The following is a 23,087-nucleotide window of genomic DNA, read 5'->3' as shown; positions in this document are numbered from 1 at the left end:
CACACACTCCACCCCACACACACACACACTCCTCCCCGCCCACATCATATATCATTCTCCATGTGAATCCTCTGGTGCCTCTTAAGGTTGCATTTCTGTGTGAAGCGTTTGCCGCAGTCCGAGCAGCTGTAGGGTCTCTCCCCAGTGTGAACGCGCCGGTGGGCCTTCAGGTTGCTTAACTTAGTGAAGCTCCGGCCACACAGGGCGCAGATGAACGGCCTCTCCCCCGTGTGGGTCTGCTGGTGGGCCTTAAGGCTACTGGGATGGGGGAAGACCTTACCACACACTGGGCAGCGGAGGGCCAGCCTCCCAGGGTGGTGATGCTGGTGGTTCCCTTGTTGGGTTGGTGTTTGGGAGGAGGTGAGCCCTCCCTGGGCGGTCCCCCTGTTGTACATTGGGTAGCCGCCCCGCTTGGCAGCATCCCTGTATACTCTCATGCGCGGCAGGGTTTGAGCGCTGGGCTTATATTTGGAAGGAATCCTGTAGTTTAGAGAGCTGAAGACATGACAGCCAGATGAGGAGGAGGAGACAGAGGCCCCCGCTGTGCTGGGATTGGTTGGGGGAGCGAAATCTCTAGCTAGCTGCTTCGCCTCTGCCGATTCAGAGGACGACAGAGGCTCTCTTACCAGTCGTAGGTTCGACTGACCTTGTCTGTGAACGTCAGTATCCGTGTCTAATATTCTATGGCCTATCCACACCGGTGAGGCTCTACTCCTCGTTCTGTCACTGTCATTGCTGGGTCCTCTGCTCTGGTTCTGAGATGGCCCTGCTAGTCTGGGTGTCTGGGTGACCTGTTGGACCTCTGGGTCAGCAGAGGGAAACCCAATAGAGTCCCGTGTACTCTGAACGAGTGTGTCTGAGTCCCGCTGCACCTCTGTGTAGGTGTGAGCTGCAGACGGCTGTATGGCCACCGTGATTCTCCACGGCTCCATGTCCTCCTCCCCTTCCTCCTCCTTAACACTGCCTACCAGCGAAGGACTGGGAGCTGGAGGAGTGGGAGGAGTTGGTTTAGCTGCTACCTGTGATGACTCCACTGTTTCCTGTCCACAGCTTCTCCACCTGACCTCTGGCTCCTCCTCCAGCTTCAGGTCACACCCGCTCAGCAGAAGCACACCTGGGGAGACAGGTGCAAAACGTTTTGCTACGGTGTGCAACTCATGAAAGCACTACTAATGAGACAACAACATAACATACACCCCCTGAACTCAAAGTATGTCTTGAAAAGTATAGGCTAATTGGTTATATTGTGGTTGTGGGAACCAACCTTAGGCTGGGAAAGAACAGTGGTAGATGAGCATAGCTATTTAGGAACTGTCATAGGGAGAAACAACCCATTTTGGAAACAGTTGCAATACCTACACATTCACCATTTACCCCTTGGTTATACCTAAAAGTATTTTGTGACTCAAAGGAAGCCCCCACTTACTGTCCTGTATTCCTGGAGGTCTGTCGTCTGTTTCCTCGTTGTAGACATCTGTCCTGCCACAGTCTCCACACCTGGCCCTCTGACTGACATCCTTCAGCTGACTCTCTGCCCGCTGCAGCAAGATCCGCAGAGACTCCACTTCCTGGTGGCTCCGTGTCACTTCCTGTTGACCACGTCTTACCTCCTCCAGGAAGCCATCCTCCACCAGTCTGGTGATCTCATACATGGCTGACTTTAGGACCGTCTCCATGACTCCCGAGAGCTGGGTCTGGAAGGTGAGGACGAGGTTCTCCGACATACTGCTTGTGTGTCTTTTTCACAGATCAATTCACAGTGGGATCTGCACCAAACATCTGTGCTTGTGGGAGCAAGTCAGGACTGTGTGTGTGTGTGTGTGTGATCCTAAAGTGAATCTCTTCAGAAAGCCCTGTTATTCAGAATAAGTGGGTAGAAATATGCCATGTCTATCACTGACACATCGCGTATCTGTTTCTCTGACCAATAAGAGTGACAGCTCCTCCAGCTCGCTAACAACCAAGTGGCGAAGACCGTCCAGCGCAGAAGAGTGCAACATAGGTTCAATAAAACGGTCACATCGCAAAATTCGACTAGGTAACAAACAAGGTATCAGACAAAAATGGGGTCGTATCAGGCTTGCTAAAAAAATAGCTAGCTAACATGATACTGGTACAAGCCTTGTTACAAGTCAACAATGGAATATTTTGCAACATACAGTACTATTGATTAAAAACGTTATTACCAAAAGGCTGACAGCACTTCATGAACATGGGGTAGTTGTCTCCAGATTTTTGTTTAAATTGAAGAAAACGAAAAAAAACATGCTAATCGACGATGGATTCCGGAAATTCGATTGTTTTCAATCGCACGTCATCCTTCTGCTGTACGGTGGCCCTGCGTGATCAACGTCCGCATGGTAAGGGAACGTTTTATGAAACGCGTTAATAGAACAAGTGAAACCTTTTTGCGACGAAATTTTACATATTTGTGGGGTAGAGAATTACTTCGATAATTACTCCACTTCGTCTATCTATGATGAAAATATAGTTGTAAGCTATACAAATAGTTAAAAACATATTTACCAATGGAATTAAAGGGATTCTCCGGTACTTTGTGCACTTTAGCAAGAAGTTCTGAAAGTAGCCCTCACGAGCCAAAAGTGGATCCGATAATTGCGTACTACATCACATATGTGTAGATTTGTCACCATGTCATTGATCTCTCGCTTTGCTGTGTGTGCATCTTGCTAGCTGTCACTCAAATGGCAGGGGGACTGAAGCTCATTGGCTAAACTCGAATTGCTATATGGCTTATGCATGTGTTGAGAATGTTAGGGAAAATGGCCCAGCACAGCTTCCAGAAAAAACAGTCACCTTCAAACTAGGGATTTTGTGTCTAATTGAGGTTAGACAGTAATTTCGATCATAGATTTTGCATCTATGAACTACAGATTGACACATCCAGCCCAAAGCGGGAGGTTTAAAAAATACTTAGTAGTCGTCAAAGGTCAGTAGCACGTCTTTAAGGAATGATATATTCACAGACTACATGGGAAGCAAAATATTTATTGTACATGAAAGACAATTACGGCAATTCAGGTTCAATTCATTCAGTTAACAAAGTATTATGTACAGGAAGAAAATGCATGGTTACAGTATGGGTAGTGACTGTGGTAGAAAGCAAGCTTGATGAACAGAAGACATGAGGCATATGCTGCATTCATGACATGTTGGAACTAACAAACTCAAAAATGTACAACTTGGAAATCGTTGTAGAAAGATGATACCCAAGTTTCCCACTTGGAAAGTATCAAAATCAACCAATTGGAAGCTCTATGCAAATAACTTAATTTGAACTCTGAGGTTCCCAGTTTCCGACTTGCAGTGGTGGAAAAAGTACTCAAAAGTCATACTTGAGGTAAAGTAAAGATACCTTAATATAAAATGACTCAAGTAAAACTGAAAGTCACCCAGTAAAATACTATTTGAGTAAAAGTCTAAGAGTATTTGGTTTTAAATATACTTAAGTATTAAAAGTAAATGGAATTGCTCAAATGTAATTAAGTATCAAAAGTGAAAGTATGAATAATTTAAAATTCCTTATATTTTGCAAACCAGACAGCAGAATTTAATTTTTATTTTTTATTTTTACGGATAGCCAGGGGCACACTACAACACTCTGCCATGAATTTACAAACAAAGCATGTGTGTTTAGTGAGTCCGTCGGATCAGAGGCAGTAGGGATGACCAAGGATGTTCTCTTGATAAGTGCGTGAATTGGACCATTTTCCTGTCAAAATGTAACAAGTACTTTTGGGTGTCAGGGAAAATGTATAGAGTAAAAAGTACATTATTTTCTTTAAGAATGTAGTGAAGTAAAAGGAGAAGTTGTAAAAAACATAAATAGTAAAGTACAGATACACCAAAAAACTACTTAAGTAGTACTTTAAAATATTTTTCCTTAAGTACTTTACACCACTGCAGACTTCATGAAAGCAGTATTATTCTAATGTTTGGTAGGTTGGCATGGTCATTATGACAGACAATTCACAGACAATGTATCATTTAAGGCATACATTCTTATTCAATACATGGTTATATTTCCAACAGCTCATATTTTCAATGTCCTTATTAATAAACAATTGATCAAAAAACATTTTTTCTCAATGTCAAATAAAATAATAACGAACCAACTAAGTTGAATGCACTAAAAGTAAGTCGCTTTGGATAAAAGCATATGCTAAAGATATGAACAAAAATGTAACTGTTTTTTTATTCAGTTCAGGAGATCTGGCCTGTGTTTGCGCTGGTGCAACTTCAGATGGTCCAGTCGTTTGAAGCGGAGTCCACACACAGCGCAGCAGTAAGGTCTCTCCCCAGTGTGGATGCGCAGGTGCACTTTCAAAATGTCTGCGCGTGTGAAGCTCTTGTCACACATAGTGCAGCGGTGGGGTTTCTCCTGCGTGTGAATGCGCTGATGCAGCTTGAGGTTCCAGAGCCGACTGAATTTGTTCCCACAGATGGAGCAGCAGTAGGGCTTGTCTGTGGTCTGGCTGCACTTATGCCTCTTCAGGTCGGAGAAGGAGGTGAAGCCCTTGCCGCAGTGGCTGCAGAGGTGGAGTCCCTCTGCCTGGTGGACCCGCTGGTGGACCTTGAGGTTGCAGGCCTGAGTGAAGGTCTTACCACACTGGGTGCAGGAGTACGGAGGCCCAGACCCTGACTCTCTACCAGTTTTGTGTGTCTGCTTATGGGCCTTGAGGGAACCAAAGTCTGGGAAGGTCATTGTACATTGATTGCAGGCATGACGCCTCCCCCCTCCTCCTGTTACCTGCTCTTGTGAACGATCTCTGAGGTTTAGAGAGAGTCCAAAGTCGTCAGCGGCATCATACAGGCTCTCTGTGTTGTTGTTGTGGGCTGAGCTTCCAGAGTGGATGGAGGTTAGCCCCCTGTGGCCGGCTCTGCTACCTGACTCTGGGACACCGTGTTCTGGGTACAAGACACTGGAGTCCTGCAGGTACCCCTCCTCGTTTATCAATAGGCAGTTCCGGTCTCCCACCTCCGGGTGGGGGGATGGCGTTGGCGACCCCACCTGCTCCCTCCGGCTCTGATGGGGGCGAGGCATGTGGGAGCGATGGTGATGGTCTCCCCCCTCAGATCTCCCCAGGTTCACTTGGTAGTGACCCACAGCTCCGTAGCTCAGCGCCCCCAGACGAGAAGGAGAACCAGGAAGCCTATCCAGCCCTTCCATGTCTAGAAGATGGTCGCTCCCACCATCACCGCTGTAACCAGACTTTTCAAAGGCGCCCCCAAGGTCCTCCATGCTGTAACGAGGGCGGTAGAGAGGGTCGGTGGGGTCCTCTGGCTCTCCCTCGGGGCCCGGTGGTTCAGGATGCTGGTCTAGACCAGAAGCCCAGTCATCCTGGCACCGCTGTAGATCCTGCTGAATAAAACTCTTACTGGGCCCCGAGACGTCTGAACCATCGGCCCCTGAAAACACAGGGGACATGAGGCATTAGAAGCATTAATATTTAAGACATTAGAATTACTAGAAACGGTAGTAGAGTAACTGTAATGTTAAATGTCTACTTACAGTTTCAAGTTGACTTTACATGTATAACAATGAATTCATTTGAAATGACACAGCATACTTACTATAAGTTACTCTCCTTATCATTCTCATCATCATTAAGGTTGGCTATTGTCTGTTATGTTTGTTGTAAACTCCTGACTCACCATCCAGGCAGAACTCCCATCTCTCCTGTAGCTCAGTGTTGTGGAGAGCCTCCTCTTTCAGCAGACTGTCCAGCTTCTGACCTCCGACCTCTGTGGACTGGAAGAACAAATGATTCTGACTAAATGATGGATAAACTGACAGTGATTGAATAGAGCTGACATGATGGTTCTCTATTCAGAACTCTCCTCAGGGACCCCCAGACATCTCACAACTTTGTCATAGCCCTGAACTTGCATACCTGATTAGAGTAGTGAAAGGCTTGATGATTCGTTGACAAGTTGAATCAGGTGTTTTAGTTCTGTAACAGTTCAAATATGAGGAGAGGTTTGAAAAAGGCTGCCCAATTCTTCCTCACAATTCTAATATGTTCTTTAAAATATATTTCTAACTGAGCATTTTGTAACACTGCACCCTCCACTCTTCCAAGGTGTTTAGTCCCCTAGATACAAGAGGTTCTCCTAGAGCTGGTGGCCTCCATGTGTTTAGTCAGTCCCCTAGATACAAGAGGTTCTCCTAGAGCTGGTGGCCTCCATGTGTTTAGTCAGTCCCCTACCTACCTCAGAGATTCTCCTAGGGCTGGTGGCCTCAGCGTCCATGTGTTTAGTCAGTCCCCTAGCTCCCTCAGAGATTCTCCTAGGGCTGGTGGCCTCAGCGTCCATGTGTTTAGTCAGTCCCCTACCTACCTCAGAGATTCTCCTAGGGCTGGTGGCCTCAGCCTCCATGTGTTTAGTCAGTCCCCTACCTACCTCAGAGATTCTCCTAGGGCTGGTGGCCTCAGCCTCCATGTGTTTAGTCAGTCCCCTACCTACCTCAGAGGTTCTCCTAGGGCTGGTGGCCACTGCCTCCTCCAGATCATTGAAGGTTGTTTCCCTGGCCACGCCCCCACAGCTGCTCCACTCCTCCCCTTGTATTTTCTCCTGCTTCAGGCCACGCCCCCTCTCCACACCTGGCCACAGGTAAACAAAGAGAACATTTCATTTGGAGTAAAAGGTAAGTAACATTGTGGATAATAGAGTCTCCTCACATCAGATGAAGGAAAGGAAACATCTTATTAAGATGCCACCACCACCCATGACTGACTCCTTTCTTAAACCAATACTGTCTGATCAGTGATCACCAAAGTATAAAAGGTACACATTACAGCAGCCCATCTTCAGAGTGATTCCTCCATATGGCCATTTCCATGTAAAAGTACCCATGAGCACCAACATGTAAAGTCCATAGGAACATGTCAAATGAAAGTTAAAAGTCTCCATTTGGGGGAAATGAAAGCCTAGATACTGCTCAACCATTTTCCATTAAAAAATGAGCCTGAGTAAAGGCTTGGATTTCGATTAAAAAAGACAGAAAAGGGGTCTTAAAAAACATCTAGCAGGAAAAAGTCTTAAGGTATCAGAAATACATCAGAACACAATACTGTTGAAATAAAGACCCCTGTCAAGTAATAAACACATATTTAGTTTTGGAGAAATGATTTGCCTTCTGTCAGTTTAAGAGACTTTACCTTGTAATTCCTTAACCAAAAACCCACATATGTTTAATATATTTTCTAATTTCTCTCCCTCATGAGGGAGGATAATGAAAGTTCACAGAAGTTACAAGTAATGGTATACCTACCAATTAGTTTGTATTTTTACTGATATCAATTTGTTTCTGAATTATTAAGTGATTAAAACTTGTTATTCTGTTACCAAATCAGTATCAGAATTAGATACTCCAATTGAATTGGCTACATTGGGAAATCATTGTCTATCCTCCCTTCTACAGGCATACTGTTATGTTCAGCTCATAGGATCTCCTGCTACTGTCCTCCCTTCTACTGGCATACTGTTATGTTCAGCTCATAGGATCTCCTGCTACTGTCCTCCCTTCTACTGGCATACTGTTATGTTCAGCTCATAGGATCTCCTGCTACTGTCCTCCCTTCTACTGGCATACTGTTATGTTCAGCTCATAGGATCTCCTGCTACTGTCCACTCTTCTACTGGCATACTGTTATGTTCAGCTCATAGGATCTCCTGCTACTGTCCTCCCTTCTACTGGCATACTGTTATGTTCAGCTCATAGGATCTCCTGCTACTGTCCTCCCTTCTACTGGCATACTGTTATGTTCAGCTCATAGGATCTCCTGCTACTGTCCTCCCTTCTACAGGCATACTGTTATGTTCAGCTCATAGGATCTCCTGCTACTGTCCTCCCTTCTACAGGCATACTGTTATGTTCAGCTCATAGGATCTCCTGCTACTGTCCTCTCTTCTACAGGCATACTGTTATGTTCAGCTCATAGGATCTCCTGCTACTGTCCTCTCTTCTACTGGCATACTGTTATGTTCAGCTCATAGGATCTCCTGCTACTGTCCTCCCTTCTACTGGCATACTGTTATGTTCAGCTCATAGGATCTCCTGCTACTGTCCTCTCTTCTACTGGCATACTGTTATGTTCAGCTCATAGGATCTCCTGCTACTGTCCTCTCTTCTACTGGCATACTGTTATGTTCAGCTCCCTTCTACTGGCATACTGTTATGTTCAGCTCATAGGATCTCCTGCTACTGTCCTCTCTTCCATTAACATACTGTTATGTTCAGCTCATAGGGTCTCCTGTTACTGTCCTCCCTTCTACTGGCATACTGTTATGTTCAGCTCATAGGATCTCCTGCTACTGTCCTCCCTTCTACTGGCATACTGTTATGTTCAGCTCATAGGATCTCCTGCTACTGTCCTCCCTTCTACAGGCATACTGTTATGTTCAGCTCATAGGATCTCCTGCTACTGTCCTCCCTTCTACTGGCATACTGTTATGTTCAGCTCATAGGATCTCCTGCTACTGTCCTCTCTTCTACTGACATAGTGTTATGCTCAGCTCATAACTGTTCTCTATCTTTCTGTCGTCTGGTGGTCAAAGCAAGTGTGTAAACAGTCTGGACAACCCCTCCCTCTCAGTCGCTGCCTCTTCTCTTTCCAGTTTCTGTTACCTCTCCCGGCTCTTACTGACACCTACCCATGAGCGCCCTCTCTTTCCATTTACTGAAACCAACATCCTCACCCTCTAAACACCGACCGACACCGGGCATCCATGGACATGGAAAAGCAGTTGAAATATGGTCAATCCGCCCTGGCCTTGATTTTACTGTCCACAGAAGTCGTTTTGGGGGCTGGTCCGGCCATAATTTCAACATCCACAACCTTGATTTGGCCCAAACATAGACGTCCATGATTGGTGGCTATTATTCTAATGACCAAATCTACAACCAATCCTAGACGTTTATGTTTCACAAGTTTGAACAGTACAGTAAAGAGCATAGTTCAGTACATTACATTTCACTACAGTAGAGCAGACTAGATTAGTATAATGTACTATACTGTAGAATAAAAAAAGTAACAATAGCTAGCTAACGACCTCCTTTTCCACATGAAAAAGACGGAGAGTGACTTGCTAGCTGCGTCAGCTATCTAGCTGGGATTTTCTACAAGGAATCTGTCTCCCAAAAAAAGCTTCTCCCAAGTGTGTGTGACACCTACTCCCGTTGCCTGCTGCACTGCTGTTTGGATTCCACCTGGCGATCTGTTCACCGTCTGCCCTGCCCTGTCTCCAGCGCACATGCACTGTTGAGGTGAGTGACTCTGAACTTACAATAGCTAGCCCCAAGTTGTTAGTAACTGGAAGGTTGCAAGTTCAAACCCCCGAGCTGACAAGGTACAAATCTGTCGTTCTGCCCCTGAACAGGCAGTTAACCCACTGTTCCTAGGCCGTCATTGAAAATAAGAATTTGTTCTTAACTGACTTGCCTAGTTAAATAAAGGTAAAATAAATAAATAAATATTTATCACCTGTGCTTTGTGCTATTTGCCTCATGACTCCTGCGTGCTTTGTTGACTATGAACTTGCTTGTTTACCCAACCGTGGGACAGTCTTTTTGTTCCCACACTCGGGACTCTGACTCTCTATTGGTTACACGGACTCTTGGCCTGCCATCCTATTCTAACTAACTGTACTAAATTTACTGTACTATTCTAACCACCTCTCACCAGCTTTGTATTCATGTTACCTGATGAAATTGCTGTACAATATGATCTTGTTGCCATCTAATGCAAATTCAAATGTTATGAAATCAACACTGAAGAGCTCTCCCTGTCCTCTGCCGTGCCCTGATTGTATTCCTGCTGATTATATCTGGAAATGTGCATGTACAGTACACCCTCACCCATCTACTGTTGCTAGCCCCAATTCTGATATCTGCTTCATTGAATTCTGCTCTCGTAAAAGCCTGGGTTTTCTGCACATTAACACTAGAAGCTTATTACCTAAAATTGATAAGTTGAAAGTGTGGGTTCACAGCTCCAATCTAGATGTGATGGTCATTACTGAGACGTGGTTAAGAAAGAATGTTTTGAAAACTGATGTTAACCTTTCTGGTAATAACCTTTTTCAGCAAGAGAGATCTTCCAAAGGTGGTGGAGTGGCAATCTTTACCAAGGAACACCTTCAGTGCTCGGTTGTCTCCACCAAGTCTGTCCCCAAACAATTTGATTTGCTGGTTTTACGCATTAAAAACTTTCAAATAACACTTTGTTGACTGTTGCTCGGTGTTATCGTCCACCATCAACACCAGCCTGTACTCTAAATGCCCTAAGCTCTCTCCTTGTCCCGTACATTAAGTCTGTATTTGTCCTGCTAGGTGACCTAAACTAGGACATGCTTAAACCACCTGACCAAGTCCTAGAGCAATGGGACTCCCTAAATATTTCTCAGATTATTACCAATCCCACAAGGTATGACTCGAAACACCCAGAAATGCTACTCTCCTTGATGTTATCCTTACAAATAATCCTGATAGGTATCCGTCTGTCTTTTTTTCTGTAATGACCCTAGTGATCACTGTTTTACAGCCTGTGTTCGTAATGGCTGTTCAGTGAAACGACCTGTCCTGACTTGTCATAGACGCTTGCTAAAAAACTTGAATGAGCAAGCCTTCCTTCATGATCTGGCCTCTGTAATTTGGTGTAGAATCAGCTTGATCCCCACTGTCGAAGACGCTTGGACCTTCTTTTTTTGATATTTTCCAGTGGTACCGTTAACAAATACTTGCCCATAAAGAATATGAGAATTGAAAACAGGTTCGGTCCCTGGTCCGACTGTGATCTGGCAGAGTTATTCCACCTCAAGAATTCCATTTGGCAAATCGTCGCTCAGCACACGCATACTCAGGCTGACTGGCTCTCGTTCAGGCAAGTTAGAAATAAGTGCACTTGGGCTATCAGGAAGGCCAAAGTTAGTTACTTTAAGGAGCAGTTCACTCTCTGTGGGTCTAACCCCAATGAATTCTGGCAAATTAAAGACCTGGATAATAAACCCTCCTCCTCACAGCTGCCCATGTCCCTTAATGTTGATGATGTGGTTGTTACTGACAAGGAGCACATGGCTGAGCTCTTTAATCCCCACTTCATTAAGTCAGGATTCCCATTTGACTCTGCCATGCCTTCTTGCCCGTCCAAGATTTCCTCATCTCCCACCCCTTCTAACGTGACTGTCCCTGATGCTCCTCCCTCTTTCCCCCCTGCCCCGCTACAAAGTTTCTCCCTGCAGGCTGACCGCGGTGCTAAAGGATCTCCTTAAACTTGACCCCAGAGAAACATCTGGTTCAGATTGTTTAGACCTTTTCTTCTTTAAGGTAGATGTTCTTTGCGATGATAGGGGCATCTCTGACCTTTTTAACCTCTCTCACCTCTCTGGGGAGGTTCCCATTGCTTGGAAGGCAGCCATGGTGCCTACTTTATTTCAAGGGGAAGATCTAGCTGATCCTAACTGTTATAGGCCAATTTCTATTTTGCCATGTTTATCAAAAGTGTTGGGATTCTATATGCTCAGGTTATGGATGTCACTGCAACCTTAGGTTGTAAATTATGTCACAAGTGTCCTTGATTCTAAGCAATGTTGTGCTGCTATTTTTATTGACTTGGCCAAATCTTTTAATACGGTAGACATTCCATTCCTTCGGGCTGGCTATGGAGTATTGGTGTCTCTGAGGGGTCTTTGTCCTGGTGCGCTAACTACCTCTCTCAAAAAGTGCAGTGTATAAAGTCAGAACATCTGCGGTCTTAGCCACTGCCTGTCACCAAGGGAGTACCCCAAGGCTCAATTCTATGCCCCACACTCTTCTCAATTTACATCAACAACATATCTCAAGCAGTAGGAAGCTCTCTCATCCATTTATATGCAGATGATAGTCTTTTACTCAGTCGGCCCCTTCCTGGATTTTGTGTTACATGCTCTACAACAAAGCTTTCTTAGTGTCCAACAAGCTTTCTGTACCCTTAACCTTGTTCTGAACACTTCCAAAACAAAGGTCATGTGGTTTGGCAAGAAGATTGCCCCTCTTCCCACAGGTGTTACTACGACCCCTGAGGGTTAAGAGCAAGTACTTGGGAGTATGGCTAGACAGTACACTGTCCTTCTCTCAGCACATATAAACCTGCAAGCAAAGGTTAAATCCAGACTTGGATTCCTCTATCATAACCGCTCCTCTTTCATCACAGCTGCCAAACTTTTTATTTATTTTATTTATTTAACCAGGAAGGGCTCATTGAGATTTAAAATATATTTTTCAAGAGCGTCCTGGCCAAGATAGGCAGCACCAAGTGAAAAACTACAAGTAATCTAGTAAAAACCATTGAATTCACAAGAGTATAACAAAATCAAAAACAGCAAATTAAAAACATTGACAGGTCAGGGAATCAGCCTCAAAATCCTTCATCAGTGATTTAAAAACACAGGGACATGTTCTCTCAGCTTAAAAGTATTTTGTAAGATTTTCCAAGACGATGGCGCAGAGTACATAAAAGCCCTTTTACCAAATTCAGTTGGGACATTTGGAATAGTTAGCAGGATAAGGTCCAACGAACGAAGAGAGTACCCACCAGATTTCTGAACAATAAAAATGCCCAAATAAAAAGGTAGTAAACCCAAAATGGCTTTGTAAATAAAAGTATACCAGTGACTGAGCCTACGAGTGACTAGAGAAGGCCAACCCTGGTATACAAAGTGCAGTGGTGCGTAAGGGTTTTGCAGTTTAAACTAACCCCGATTCAGATAACCACCCTACCCATGGTAGATTACGGAGACGTAATTTATAGATCGGCAGGCAAGGGTTGTCTCGAGTGGCTAGATGTTCTTTACAATTCGGCCATCAGATTTGCCACCAATACTCCTTACAGGACACATCACTACACTCTATACTCCTCTGTAAACTGGTCATCTCTGTAAACCCGTCACAAGATCCACTGGTTGATGCTTATTTATAAAAACCCTCTTAGGCCTCACTCCCCCTATCTGAGATACCTACTGCAGCCCTCATCCTCCACATACAACACCCGTTCTGCCAGTCACATTCTGTTAAAGGTCCCCAAAGCACACACATCCCTGGGTCGCTGCTCTTTTCAGTTCACTGCAGCTAACGACTGGAACGAACTGCAAAAAAACACTCAAACTGACCGTTTTATCTCAATATCTTCATTCAAAGACTCAATCATGGACGCTCTTACTGACAGTTGTGGCTGCTGCACATAATGTATTATTGTCTCTACCTTCTTGCCCTTTCTGCTGTTGTCTGTGCCCAATAATGTTCGTACCATGTTTTGTGCTGCTACCATGTTGTGCTGCTGCCATATTGTTGTCATGTTGTGTTGCGACCATGCTGTGTTTTCATGTGTTGCTGCCATGCTATGTTGTTGTCTTCTCTTTATGTAGTGTTGTGGTGTCTCTCTTGTCGTGACGTGTGTTTTGTCCTATATTTTTATTTTATTTTTAATCCCAGCCACTGTCCCCGTAGAAGACCTTTTGCCTTCTGGTAGGCCATCATTGTAAATACGATTTTTTTTCTTAACTGACTTGCCTAGTTAAATAAAAAAATACGATACTTTACTGTACTGAACTCTACTGTGGTGTAATGATGTCAAAACCTGTGAAACATAGACGTCTATGATTGGTTCAGATTTCGGCCATTCCGGACCAATCAAATTTGGTTTTGTTTGGGGGCGGAGCTCAATAGAATAACACACTACCGTTCAAAAGTTAGAGGTCACTTAGAAAAATCCTTGTTTTTTAAAGAAAATATCATTTTTGGTCCATTAAAATAACATCAAATTGATCAGAAATACAGTATGATCATTGGTAATGTTGTAAATGACTACTGTAGCTGGAAACGGCAGATTTTTTGTGGAATACATAGGCCAATTATCAGCAACCATCACTCCTGTGTTCCAATGGCACGTTGTGTTACCTAATCCAAGTTTATCATTTTAAAAGGCTAATTGATCATTAGAAAACCCTTTTCCAATTATGTTAGCAGAGCTGAAAACTGTTGTTCTAATTAAAGAAGCAATAAAACTTGCCTTCTTTGTACTAGTTGAGTAGCTAACACAACGTGCCATTGGAACACAGGAGTGATGGTTGCTGATAATGGGCCTCTGTACACCTATGTATATATTCCATAAAAAATCTGCCGTTTCCAGCTACAATAGTCATTTACAACATTAACGATGTCTACACTGTATTTTTGATCAACTTGATGTTATTTTAATGGACTAAAACTTGCTTTTCTTTCAAAAACAAGGACATTTCTAAGTGACCCCGAACTTTTGAACGGTAGTGTACATGCAATGGATGATATTGCATATTTCTACCTTTGTGTACCTATTCAGGATACATCACCATGAAGAGAATGACAATCATATCCATAATTATGCATTTCTGTGTAGTACCCATCAGCGACCAATGATGTATTTCCATTACCGTAAATCTGTTATCGGGTGTAAATCCACTTAACTTACTGTAGTTCAATAACCAATATATTACTGTATATAGTGCCTTCAGAAAGCATTCACACCCATTGACTTTTTCCACAGTTTGTGGTGTTGCAGCCTACATTTAAAATGGACTAAATATAGATTTTGTTTTTGTCAATAACCCATCATGTCAAAATGAAATAGTTTTTCTAAATGTTTACAAATTATTACAAAATGAAAAGCTGAAATGTCTCGAGTCAATAAGTATTCAACCCATTTGTTATGGCAAGCCTAAATAAGTTCTGGAGTAAACATGTGCTTAACAAGTCACATAATAAGTTGCATGGACTCGCTCTGTGTGCAATAACAGTGTTAACAATCTTTTTTTAATGACTACCTCCTCTCTGTACCCAACACTTCAAATAATCTGTAAAGTCCCTCAGTCGAGCAGTGAATTTCAAACACAGATTCAACCACAAAGACCAGGGAGGTTTTCCAATGCCTCACAAAGAAAAGCACCTATTGATAGATGGGGAAAATAAACAAAGCAGACATTGAATATTCCTTTCAGCATGGTGAAGTAATTAAGTCAACTTTGGATGGTGTAACAATACACCTGTAGTGGAATTTGACTGTCTCTTTCTGCTTACAGTCTCTCACACTTATCATACATGTTTTACCTGCTGCATAGACAGACAGGGTATTTGAGGTTTGCTCTTATAAGAATATTTTGAAGATAAATACACAACGCAGGGGATGACAGGACGACAGGACGAGAGGACTAGACTTAATTGTCAATGGGGAATTGTCAACGGAAATAGTTGGTTATCAGTTCAACAGCTGTTTAGAATGTGTTGAATGTCAGACCTGAAGTCAGAGCTACGTGTGCCATGTTTTCATTGGTTTCAACACTCTCACAAGGTCAGCTCAGCGGGAGTGGAATTATTGGCTGAATACCCAGACTGTGGTTGCCAGGTGTTTTCTTCCTGAGCAGGCGGTCTCTGGGAGAAAACACTTTGCTGAGACACAATGTATTTGGCGATCTTTGTGTAACAAGAGTTGATAGTATAAACATGCTGAGGGGGAAATACCTCATCAGAAAGTGCTGTTTGTCTGTAATCTCTCCGCTGGCCTGAATAAACAAATGTATTTAAGCTTGATGTTGGGGTCCTTAGTGGTCATTTCCACAACACACCCAAAGATACAGGCGTCCTTCCTAACTCAGTTGCCTGAGAGGAAGGAAACCACTCAGGGAATTCACCATGAGGCCGAGAGTGAATGTAAAACAGTTACAGAGTTTAATGGCTGTGATAGGAGAAAATTGAGGATGGACCAAGAACATTGGAGTTACTCCACAATACGAACCTCATTGACAAGAGTGAAAAGGAAGCAAGCCTGTACAGAATAAAAATTATCCACAACATGCATCCTGTTTGCAACAAGGCACTGTACAGAACAAAAATAATCCACAACATGCATCCTGTTTGCAACAAGGAACTGTACAGAACAAAAATAATCCACAACATGCATCCTGTTTGCAACAAGGCACTGTACAGAACAAAAATAATCCACAACATGCATCTTGTTTGCAACAAGGCACTGTACAGAACAAAAATAATCCAAAACATGCATCTTGTTTGCAACAAGGAACTGTACAGAACAAAAATAATCCAAAACATGCATCTTGTTTGCAACAAGGAACTGTACAGAACAAAAATAATCCACAACATGCATCCTGTTTGCAACAAGGCACTGTACAGAACAAAAATAATCCACAACATGCATCTTGTTTGCAACAGGGCACTGTACAGAACAAAAATAATCCACAACATGCATCCTGTTTGCAACAAGGCACTGTACAGAACAAAAATAATCCACAACATGCATCTTGTTTGCAACAAGGCACTGTACAGAACAAAAATAATCCACAACATGCATCCTGTTTGCAACAAGGCACTGTACAGAACAAAAATAATCCACAACATGCATCCTGTTTGCAACAAGGAACTGTACAGAACAAAAATAATCCACAACATGCATCTTGTTTGCAACAAGGAACTAAAGTAACACTTGAAAGAATTTGGCAAAGCAATTCACTTTTTGTCCTGAATATAAAGTGTTATTTTTCAGGACTGGGGAGTTTTTCAGGATAAAAACTAAACGGAGCTAAGCACATGCATAATCTTGGAGGAAAACGTGGTTCAGTCTGCTTTCCACCAGACACTGGAAGATGAATTCTCTTTTTATCAGGACAATAACCTAATAACCTGTATTTGCAACCATTTAAAAAAAACATGTTTTCACTTTGTCATGATGGAGTATTGTGTGTAGATGGGTGAGAAAAATGTGAACTTAATCCATTAATTCAGGATGTAACACAGCAAAATGTGGAAAACGTATCAAGGGGTATGAATATTTTCTAAAAGCACTGTATACTGTCTTCAGATTTCTCTCTCTCGTCACCTGTCTGTGAGGTTCCAGAGCTTCTCTCCTCGGCTTCCTCGTCAGCTCTCCCACAGTCCGCACACTTCCCCGTACGGCCGACCTCTCTGTCCCCATCCCTACGTCTGTTCTCCGACAACTGCAGCCGCTTCTTCAGTGACTCGACCTGCTCCCGGCTCCGGGACACCTCCTTGAGGAAGCTATCCTCCACCAGCCTGGTGATCTCGTACATAGCAGCCTTGAATACCGTCTCCATGACTCCGGAGAGCTGAGACTGGAAGGTTACAATGGCTTCAGACATCATAGCAAACTGTCTATGTGTAGCTAGCTACAGTTAAGAGTTGGTAACGTTTAGCTACTTTTGTTCAGGTGAGTCAGTGTTACGATCCAGTCTAGCAAAAGGCTAGGAAGCTATCTAGCTTACGTTAGCAGGCTAGCTACTGTCTCTCTCCATGGCGGTCCTAATAGCATTTTTTATCATTTCGAGATTTAAGTTGTAGCATTTACTGTATATGAAGCTATTCGAATAAATATAAATACCAGAGGTATTGAGAGAAAACAATGTTATGGTAGTTAGCTAACTAGCTACAGAGTCAACACAAAAAGCATCCACAAAACAACAGGACTTCCGGAAACAGACCTACGAATCGGGTAGTGGGACAATCTACATTGGAACGCTCCTTACTGGAGAGAGTAGACGACATTTATTTGAAGAAAAACTTTGTTTGTTCTTACGTTTACTGTAAATAATTTTCAAAATATAATAATGCTATTATTATCAAATCTGGATACTGATTAGTAGGCTATTTATCGTGGAAATTATTTACAGGAAATCTACACGGAAGCGATTCATCCCGCCCACCAGACCGTATATTATCTGGAAAAAACGATCAACCCCCATGCTCAGCAAGTGATTTCAACCTTTTGGTAATAACGATTTGAATCAATAATACATTATGGTGCAAAATATCCCTTTATTGACTAGCAACACGGCTGGTAGTAGCATGTTAGCTACCTAGCTATTTTTCTTTAGCAAGCTGGATACGACCCCAGACAAGTGTTACATTGTGAACCTTGCAATTTGATCGTCTTATTGAACCTTTGTTGCACTCTTTTACGCTGGACTGTCTTCGCCACTTGGTTGCTAGCTAGCTGTCACTCTTGTTGGACAGAGAAACAGATACGCGGTGTGTCAGTGATAGACATGGCATATTTCTACCCACTTATTCTGAATAACAGGGCTTTCGGAAGAGATTCACTTTAGGATCACACACAGTCCTGACTTGCTCCCACAAGCACAGATGTTTGGTGCAGATCCCACTGTGAATTGATCTGTAAAAAAAGACACACACGCAAGCAGTATGTCGGAGAACCTCGTCCTCACCTTCCAGACCCAGCTCTCGGGAGTCATGGAGACGGTCCTAAAGTCAGCCATATATGAGATCACCAGGCTGGTGGAGGACGGCTTCCTGGAGGAGGTGTCCCGAAGCCGTGAGCAGGTCGAGTCGCTGAAGAAGAGGTTACAGCGGTCGGAGAACAGAGAGGGAGGCCAGAGGGGGAAATGTGCAGACTGTGGGAAAGCTGATGAGGAAGGTGGAAGCTCTGGAAACTCACAGACAGGTGAGGAGAGCCACATCTAAAGACAATGGAGGAGGAATCACTCTAAAGTGTGACTGATGTAATCTGTATTTTTCATACTTTGGTGATCAGGCAGTATTGGTTTAAGAAAGGAGTTAGTGGTATCTCAATAAGAGGCCTCCTTTCCTTCATCTGCACTAATGCAAAAAAGACTCCACAGCATCCACAATGTTGCTCTCGCCTTTCCTTTTATGTAAATAAAATGTTCTCTTTGTTTACCTGTGGCAAGGTGCGGAGATGGGGTGTGGCCTGAAGCAGGAGAAGGTACCAGGGGAGGAGTGGAGCAGCTGTGGGGGCGTGGCCAGGGAAACAGCCTTCCATGATCTGGAGGCTGAGGCCACCAGCCTTAGGAGAACCTCTGAGGTATCTAGGTGACTAAACACCTGTGAAGGGTGGAGGGTGCAGTGTTACAGGACATTCAGGTAGAAATATATTTCAGAAAACATATTAAAACAGATAGTCTGTCAGGAATAATTGGGCAACCTTTGTCAAACCTCTCCTCATATTTGAACTGTTCCAAAACTAGCTCACTTGATTCAACTTGTCAACAAATCATCAAGCCTTTCACTACTCTAATCAGGTATGCTAGTTCAGGGCTATGACAAAGTTGTGAGATGTCTGGGGGTCCCTGAGGAGAGTTCTGAATAGAGAACCATCATGTCAGCTCTATTCAGTCACTGTCAGTTTATCAATCATTTAGTTAGAATCGACTCATTCATTTGCTCTTCCAGTCCACAGAGGTCACAGGTCAGAAGCTGGACAGCCTGCTGAAAGAGGAGCCTCTCCACAACACCGAGCTACAGGAGAGATGGGGTGTCTGCCTGGACGGTGAGTTGTTTACAACAAACATAACATAGACAAACATAACATTGCCTACCTTTAGGTTTAAGAGAATGATAAGAAGAGTAACTGATAATCTGCTGTGTCATTCCAAATGTATTCATTATTACACATGTAAAGTAAACTTGAAGCTGTAAGTACACATTTAACATTACAGTTACTCTACTACTGTTTCTACTAGTTCTAATGTCTTAAATATTAATGCTTCTAATGCCTCATGTCCCCTGTGTTTTCAGGTGCCGATGGTTCAGACGTCTCGGGGCCCAGTAAGAGTTTCAGTGAGCAGGAGCTGCAGCAGTGCCAGGCTGACTGGGGATCCGGTCTAGACCAGGGGCCTGAACCACCAGGCCCAGATGGAAACCCAGGGGACCCCAGCCAACCTCTCTTCCAACCCCGTTACAGCCTGGAGGATCTGGGGGGTGGCTTTGAGAAATCTGGTTACGGCGGTGCTGGTGGTGGAGGAGGCCATCGTCTAGACGTGGAAGGGCTGGATAGGCTTCCTGGTTCTCCGTCTCATCTGGGTGCGCTGAGCTACGGAGCTGTGGGTCACTACCAGGTGGACCTGGGGGGGTCTGAGGGGGGAGACCATCACCATCGCTCCCACATGCCTGGCCCCCATCGGAGCCGGAGGGAGCAGGTGGCGTCGCCAACGCCACCGCCCCACCCAGAGGTGGGTGTCCGGAACTGCCTGTTGATCAACGAGGAGGGTTACCTGCAGGACTCCAGTGTCTTGTACCCTGAACACGGTGTCACAGAGTCAGGTAGCAGAGCCGGCCACAGGGGGCTAACCTCCATCCACTCTGGAAGCTCAGCCCACAACAACAACACAGAGAGCCTGTATGGTGCCCCTGACAACTTTGGACACTCTCTAAACCTCAGAGATCGTTCACAAGAGCAGGTAACAGAAGGAGGAGTAATGGGAGGAGGGGGGAAGCGTCACGCCTGCAATCAATGCACCATGACATTCTCAGACTCTGGCTCCCTTGAGGCCCACAAGCAGACACACAAAACAGGTAGAGTCTCAGGGTCAGGATCTGGGCCTCCGTACTCCTGCACCAAGTGCGGTAAGTCCTTCACCCAGGCTTGCAACCTCAAGGTCCACCAGCGGCTCCACCAGGCAGAGGGACTCCACCTCTGCAGCCACTGCTCCAAGGGCTTCACCTCCTTCTCTGACCTGAAGAGGCACAAGTGCATTCAGACGACAGACAAGCCCTACTGCTGCTCCATCTGTGGGAACAAATTCAGTCGGCTCTGGAACCTCAAGCTGCACAGGCGCGTTCACACACAGGAGAAACCCCACCGCTGCACTATGTGTGACAAGAGCTTTGCTCGGGCAGACAATTTGAAGGTGCACCAGCGCACGCACACTGGGGAGAGACCGTACTGCTGCGCTGTGTGTGGACTCAGCTTCAAACAACTAAACCATCTGAAGTGGCACCAGCGTAAACACAGGCTGGATCTCCTGGCCTGAGCAGTGGTCTAGAAAACAATCTTTTTGAGAAATTGTTTATAAATAAGGACATTAAAAATATGAACTGTTGGAAATCTAACCATGTGTTGAATATGAATTAATGTCTTACATTATGGACTGTCTATAAATTGTCTGTTATAATGATCATGCGTAACCTATGAAACATTTGAATGATGGAACATTCATATGCTCGTGGGAAGTTGTACGTCTGACATGATTGTGTTCAAGTGCATTTGAAGTCAGACCAATTCTTTAACCAATAAGATTTTTGCTAGCTTGTTTGCTAGCTAATGTTGCTCATAATAAAGTTATCTAGTTTGCTTAACATTGACAGTACGGTAAAACTAGCTACATTATCCAAATTGCTAAGTTTGTAATTGTCAAAATTGGATTTGTTGTCAAGTTTTGGTTGAAACGGTATAAGTGCTTTCCCACTTGTAATTACGACTTAGAGGGTTGTTCAAGTGAAACTTTCCAGTCCAGTCCAGATTTTTACATACAAATAAAACAAAATAAAACACATTTTAAAGCAACTAGTTTCATCCCGCAGAACATAAAAACCAAGGCGTGAGACATGAACACAGTACACCTATATTTAAACTTGTTTTTAGGCTTCTAACTTTCCTAATAAAAAATAATAATAAAAACAAATTAGGACAAATAACCAGAATATGTTTCAAAAACAATTATTCAAGTCTCAATTCAAATTCCCTGTGCTCAAGAATGCCAAGGTAACCTGTCTAAATGACTATCATCCTGTAGTACTCACATCTGTAGCCTAAAATGCTTTGAAAGCCTGGTCATGGCTCACATCAACGCCATCATCCCAGACGACCTGTACCCACTCCAATTTGCATACAGCCCCAACACTTGGACAAAAGGAACAGCAACAGTACATGAGAATGCTTTTCATTGGCTAAAGCTCAGCATTCAACGCCATAGTGCCCTCCAAGCTCATCACTAAGCTAAGGACCCTGGGACTGAACCATGGACTGAAGACCTCCCTCTGCAACTAGATCCTGGTCTTCGTGACGTGAAGCCCCCAGGTAGTGAGGGTAGGCAATAACACACCCGCCACACTAACCATCAACACGGGGGGCCCTTCAGGGATGCGTGCTTAGTCCCCTCCTATACTCTCTGTTCACCCACGATGCCTGGCCACGCACAACTCAAACATCATCATTTAGTTTGCCGACAACACGATGGTGGTAGGCCTGATCACCGACGACGATCAAATCAAATCAAATTTTATTTGTCACATACACATGGTTAGCAGATGTTAATGCGAGTGTAGCGAAATGCTTGTACTTCTAGTTCCGACAATGCAGTGATAACCAACAAGTAATCTAACTAACAATTCTAAAACTACTGTCTTATACACAGTGTAAGGGGATAAAGAATATGTACATAAGGATATATGAGTGAGTGATGGTACAGAGCAGCATACAGTAGATGGTATCGAGTACAGTATATACATATGAGATGAGTATGTAGACAAAGTAAACAAAGTGGCATAGTTAAAGTGGCTAGTGATACATGTATTACATAAGGATGCAGTCGATGATGTAGAGTACAGTATATACGTATGCATATGAGATGAATAATGTAGGGTAAGTAACATTATATAAGGTAGCATTGTTTAAAGTGGCTAGTGATATATTTACATCATTTCCCATCAATTCCCATTATTAAAGTGGCTGGAGTTGGGTCAGTGTCAATGACAGTGTGTTGGCAGCAGCCACTCAATGGTGGCTGTTTAACAGTCTGATAGCCTTGAGATAGAAGCTGTTTTTCAGTCTCTCAGTCCCAGCTTTGATGCACCTGTACTGACCTCGCCTTCTGGATGATAGCGGGGTGAACAGGCAGTGGTTCGGGTGGTTGATGTCCTTGATGATCTTTATGGCCTTCCTGTAACATCGGGTGGTGTAGGTGTCCTGGAGGGCAGGTAGTTTGCCCCGGTGATGCGTTGTGCAGACCTCACTACCCTCTGGAGAGCCTTACGGTTGAGGGCGGAGCAGTAGCCGTACCAGGCGGTGATACAGCCCGCCAGGATGCTCTCGATTGTGCATCTGTAGAAGTTTGTGAGTGCTTTTGGTGACAAGCCGAATTTCTTCAGCCTCCTGAGGTTGAAGAGGCGCTGCTGCGCCTTCTTCACGACGCTGTCAGTGTGAGTGGACCAATTCAGTTTGTCTGTGATGTGTATGCCGAGGAACTTAAAACTTGCTACCCTCTCCACT

General features: G+C 44.0%; 2 protein-coding genes across 2 annotated transcripts; one reads left to right on the top strand and one right to left on the bottom strand.

The window, feature by feature from the left end:
* Positions 1 to 17,530, bottom strand: LOC115116406 (uncharacterized). The gene is made up of 6 exons (XM_065003306.1): positions 16,923 to 17,530; positions 6,487 to 6,623; positions 5,677 to 5,773; positions 4,223 to 5,430; positions 1,427 to 1,739; positions 1 to 1,114 (listed from the first exon to the last, which is right to left on the bottom strand). The coding sequence occupies exons 1-6, from the start codon at positions 17,203 to 17,205 to the stop codon at positions 45 to 47; spliced, it is 3,108 nt and encodes a 1,035-aa protein (XP_064859378.1). The 5' UTR covers positions 17,206 to 17,530; the 3' UTR covers positions 1 to 44.
* Positions 17,531 to 17,658: 128 nt separating this feature from the next.
* LOC115115849 (zinc finger protein 169-like) lies at positions 17,659 to 21,372 on the top strand. The gene is made up of 4 exons (XM_029644332.2): positions 17,659 to 18,521; positions 18,769 to 18,902; positions 19,271 to 19,367; positions 19,616 to 21,372. The coding sequence occupies exons 1-4, from the start codon at positions 18,263 to 18,265 to the stop codon at positions 20,848 to 20,850; spliced, it is 1,725 nt and encodes a 574-aa protein (XP_029500192.1). The 5' UTR covers positions 17,659 to 18,262; the 3' UTR covers positions 20,851 to 21,372.
* The last annotated feature ends 1,715 nt before the right edge of the window (positions 21,373 to 23,087 follow it).

This window comes from Oncorhynchus nerka, linkage group LG18 (assembly GCF_034236695.1).
Source record: "Oncorhynchus nerka isolate Pitt River linkage group LG18, Oner_Uvic_2.0, whole genome shotgun sequence".
NCBI classification, from domain to species: Eukaryota; Metazoa; Chordata; class Actinopteri; order Salmoniformes; family Salmonidae; genus Oncorhynchus; species Oncorhynchus nerka.
The sequence above is the reverse complement of the archived record's forward strand: the minus strand, read 5'-3'. Positions and strand labels throughout refer to the sequence as shown.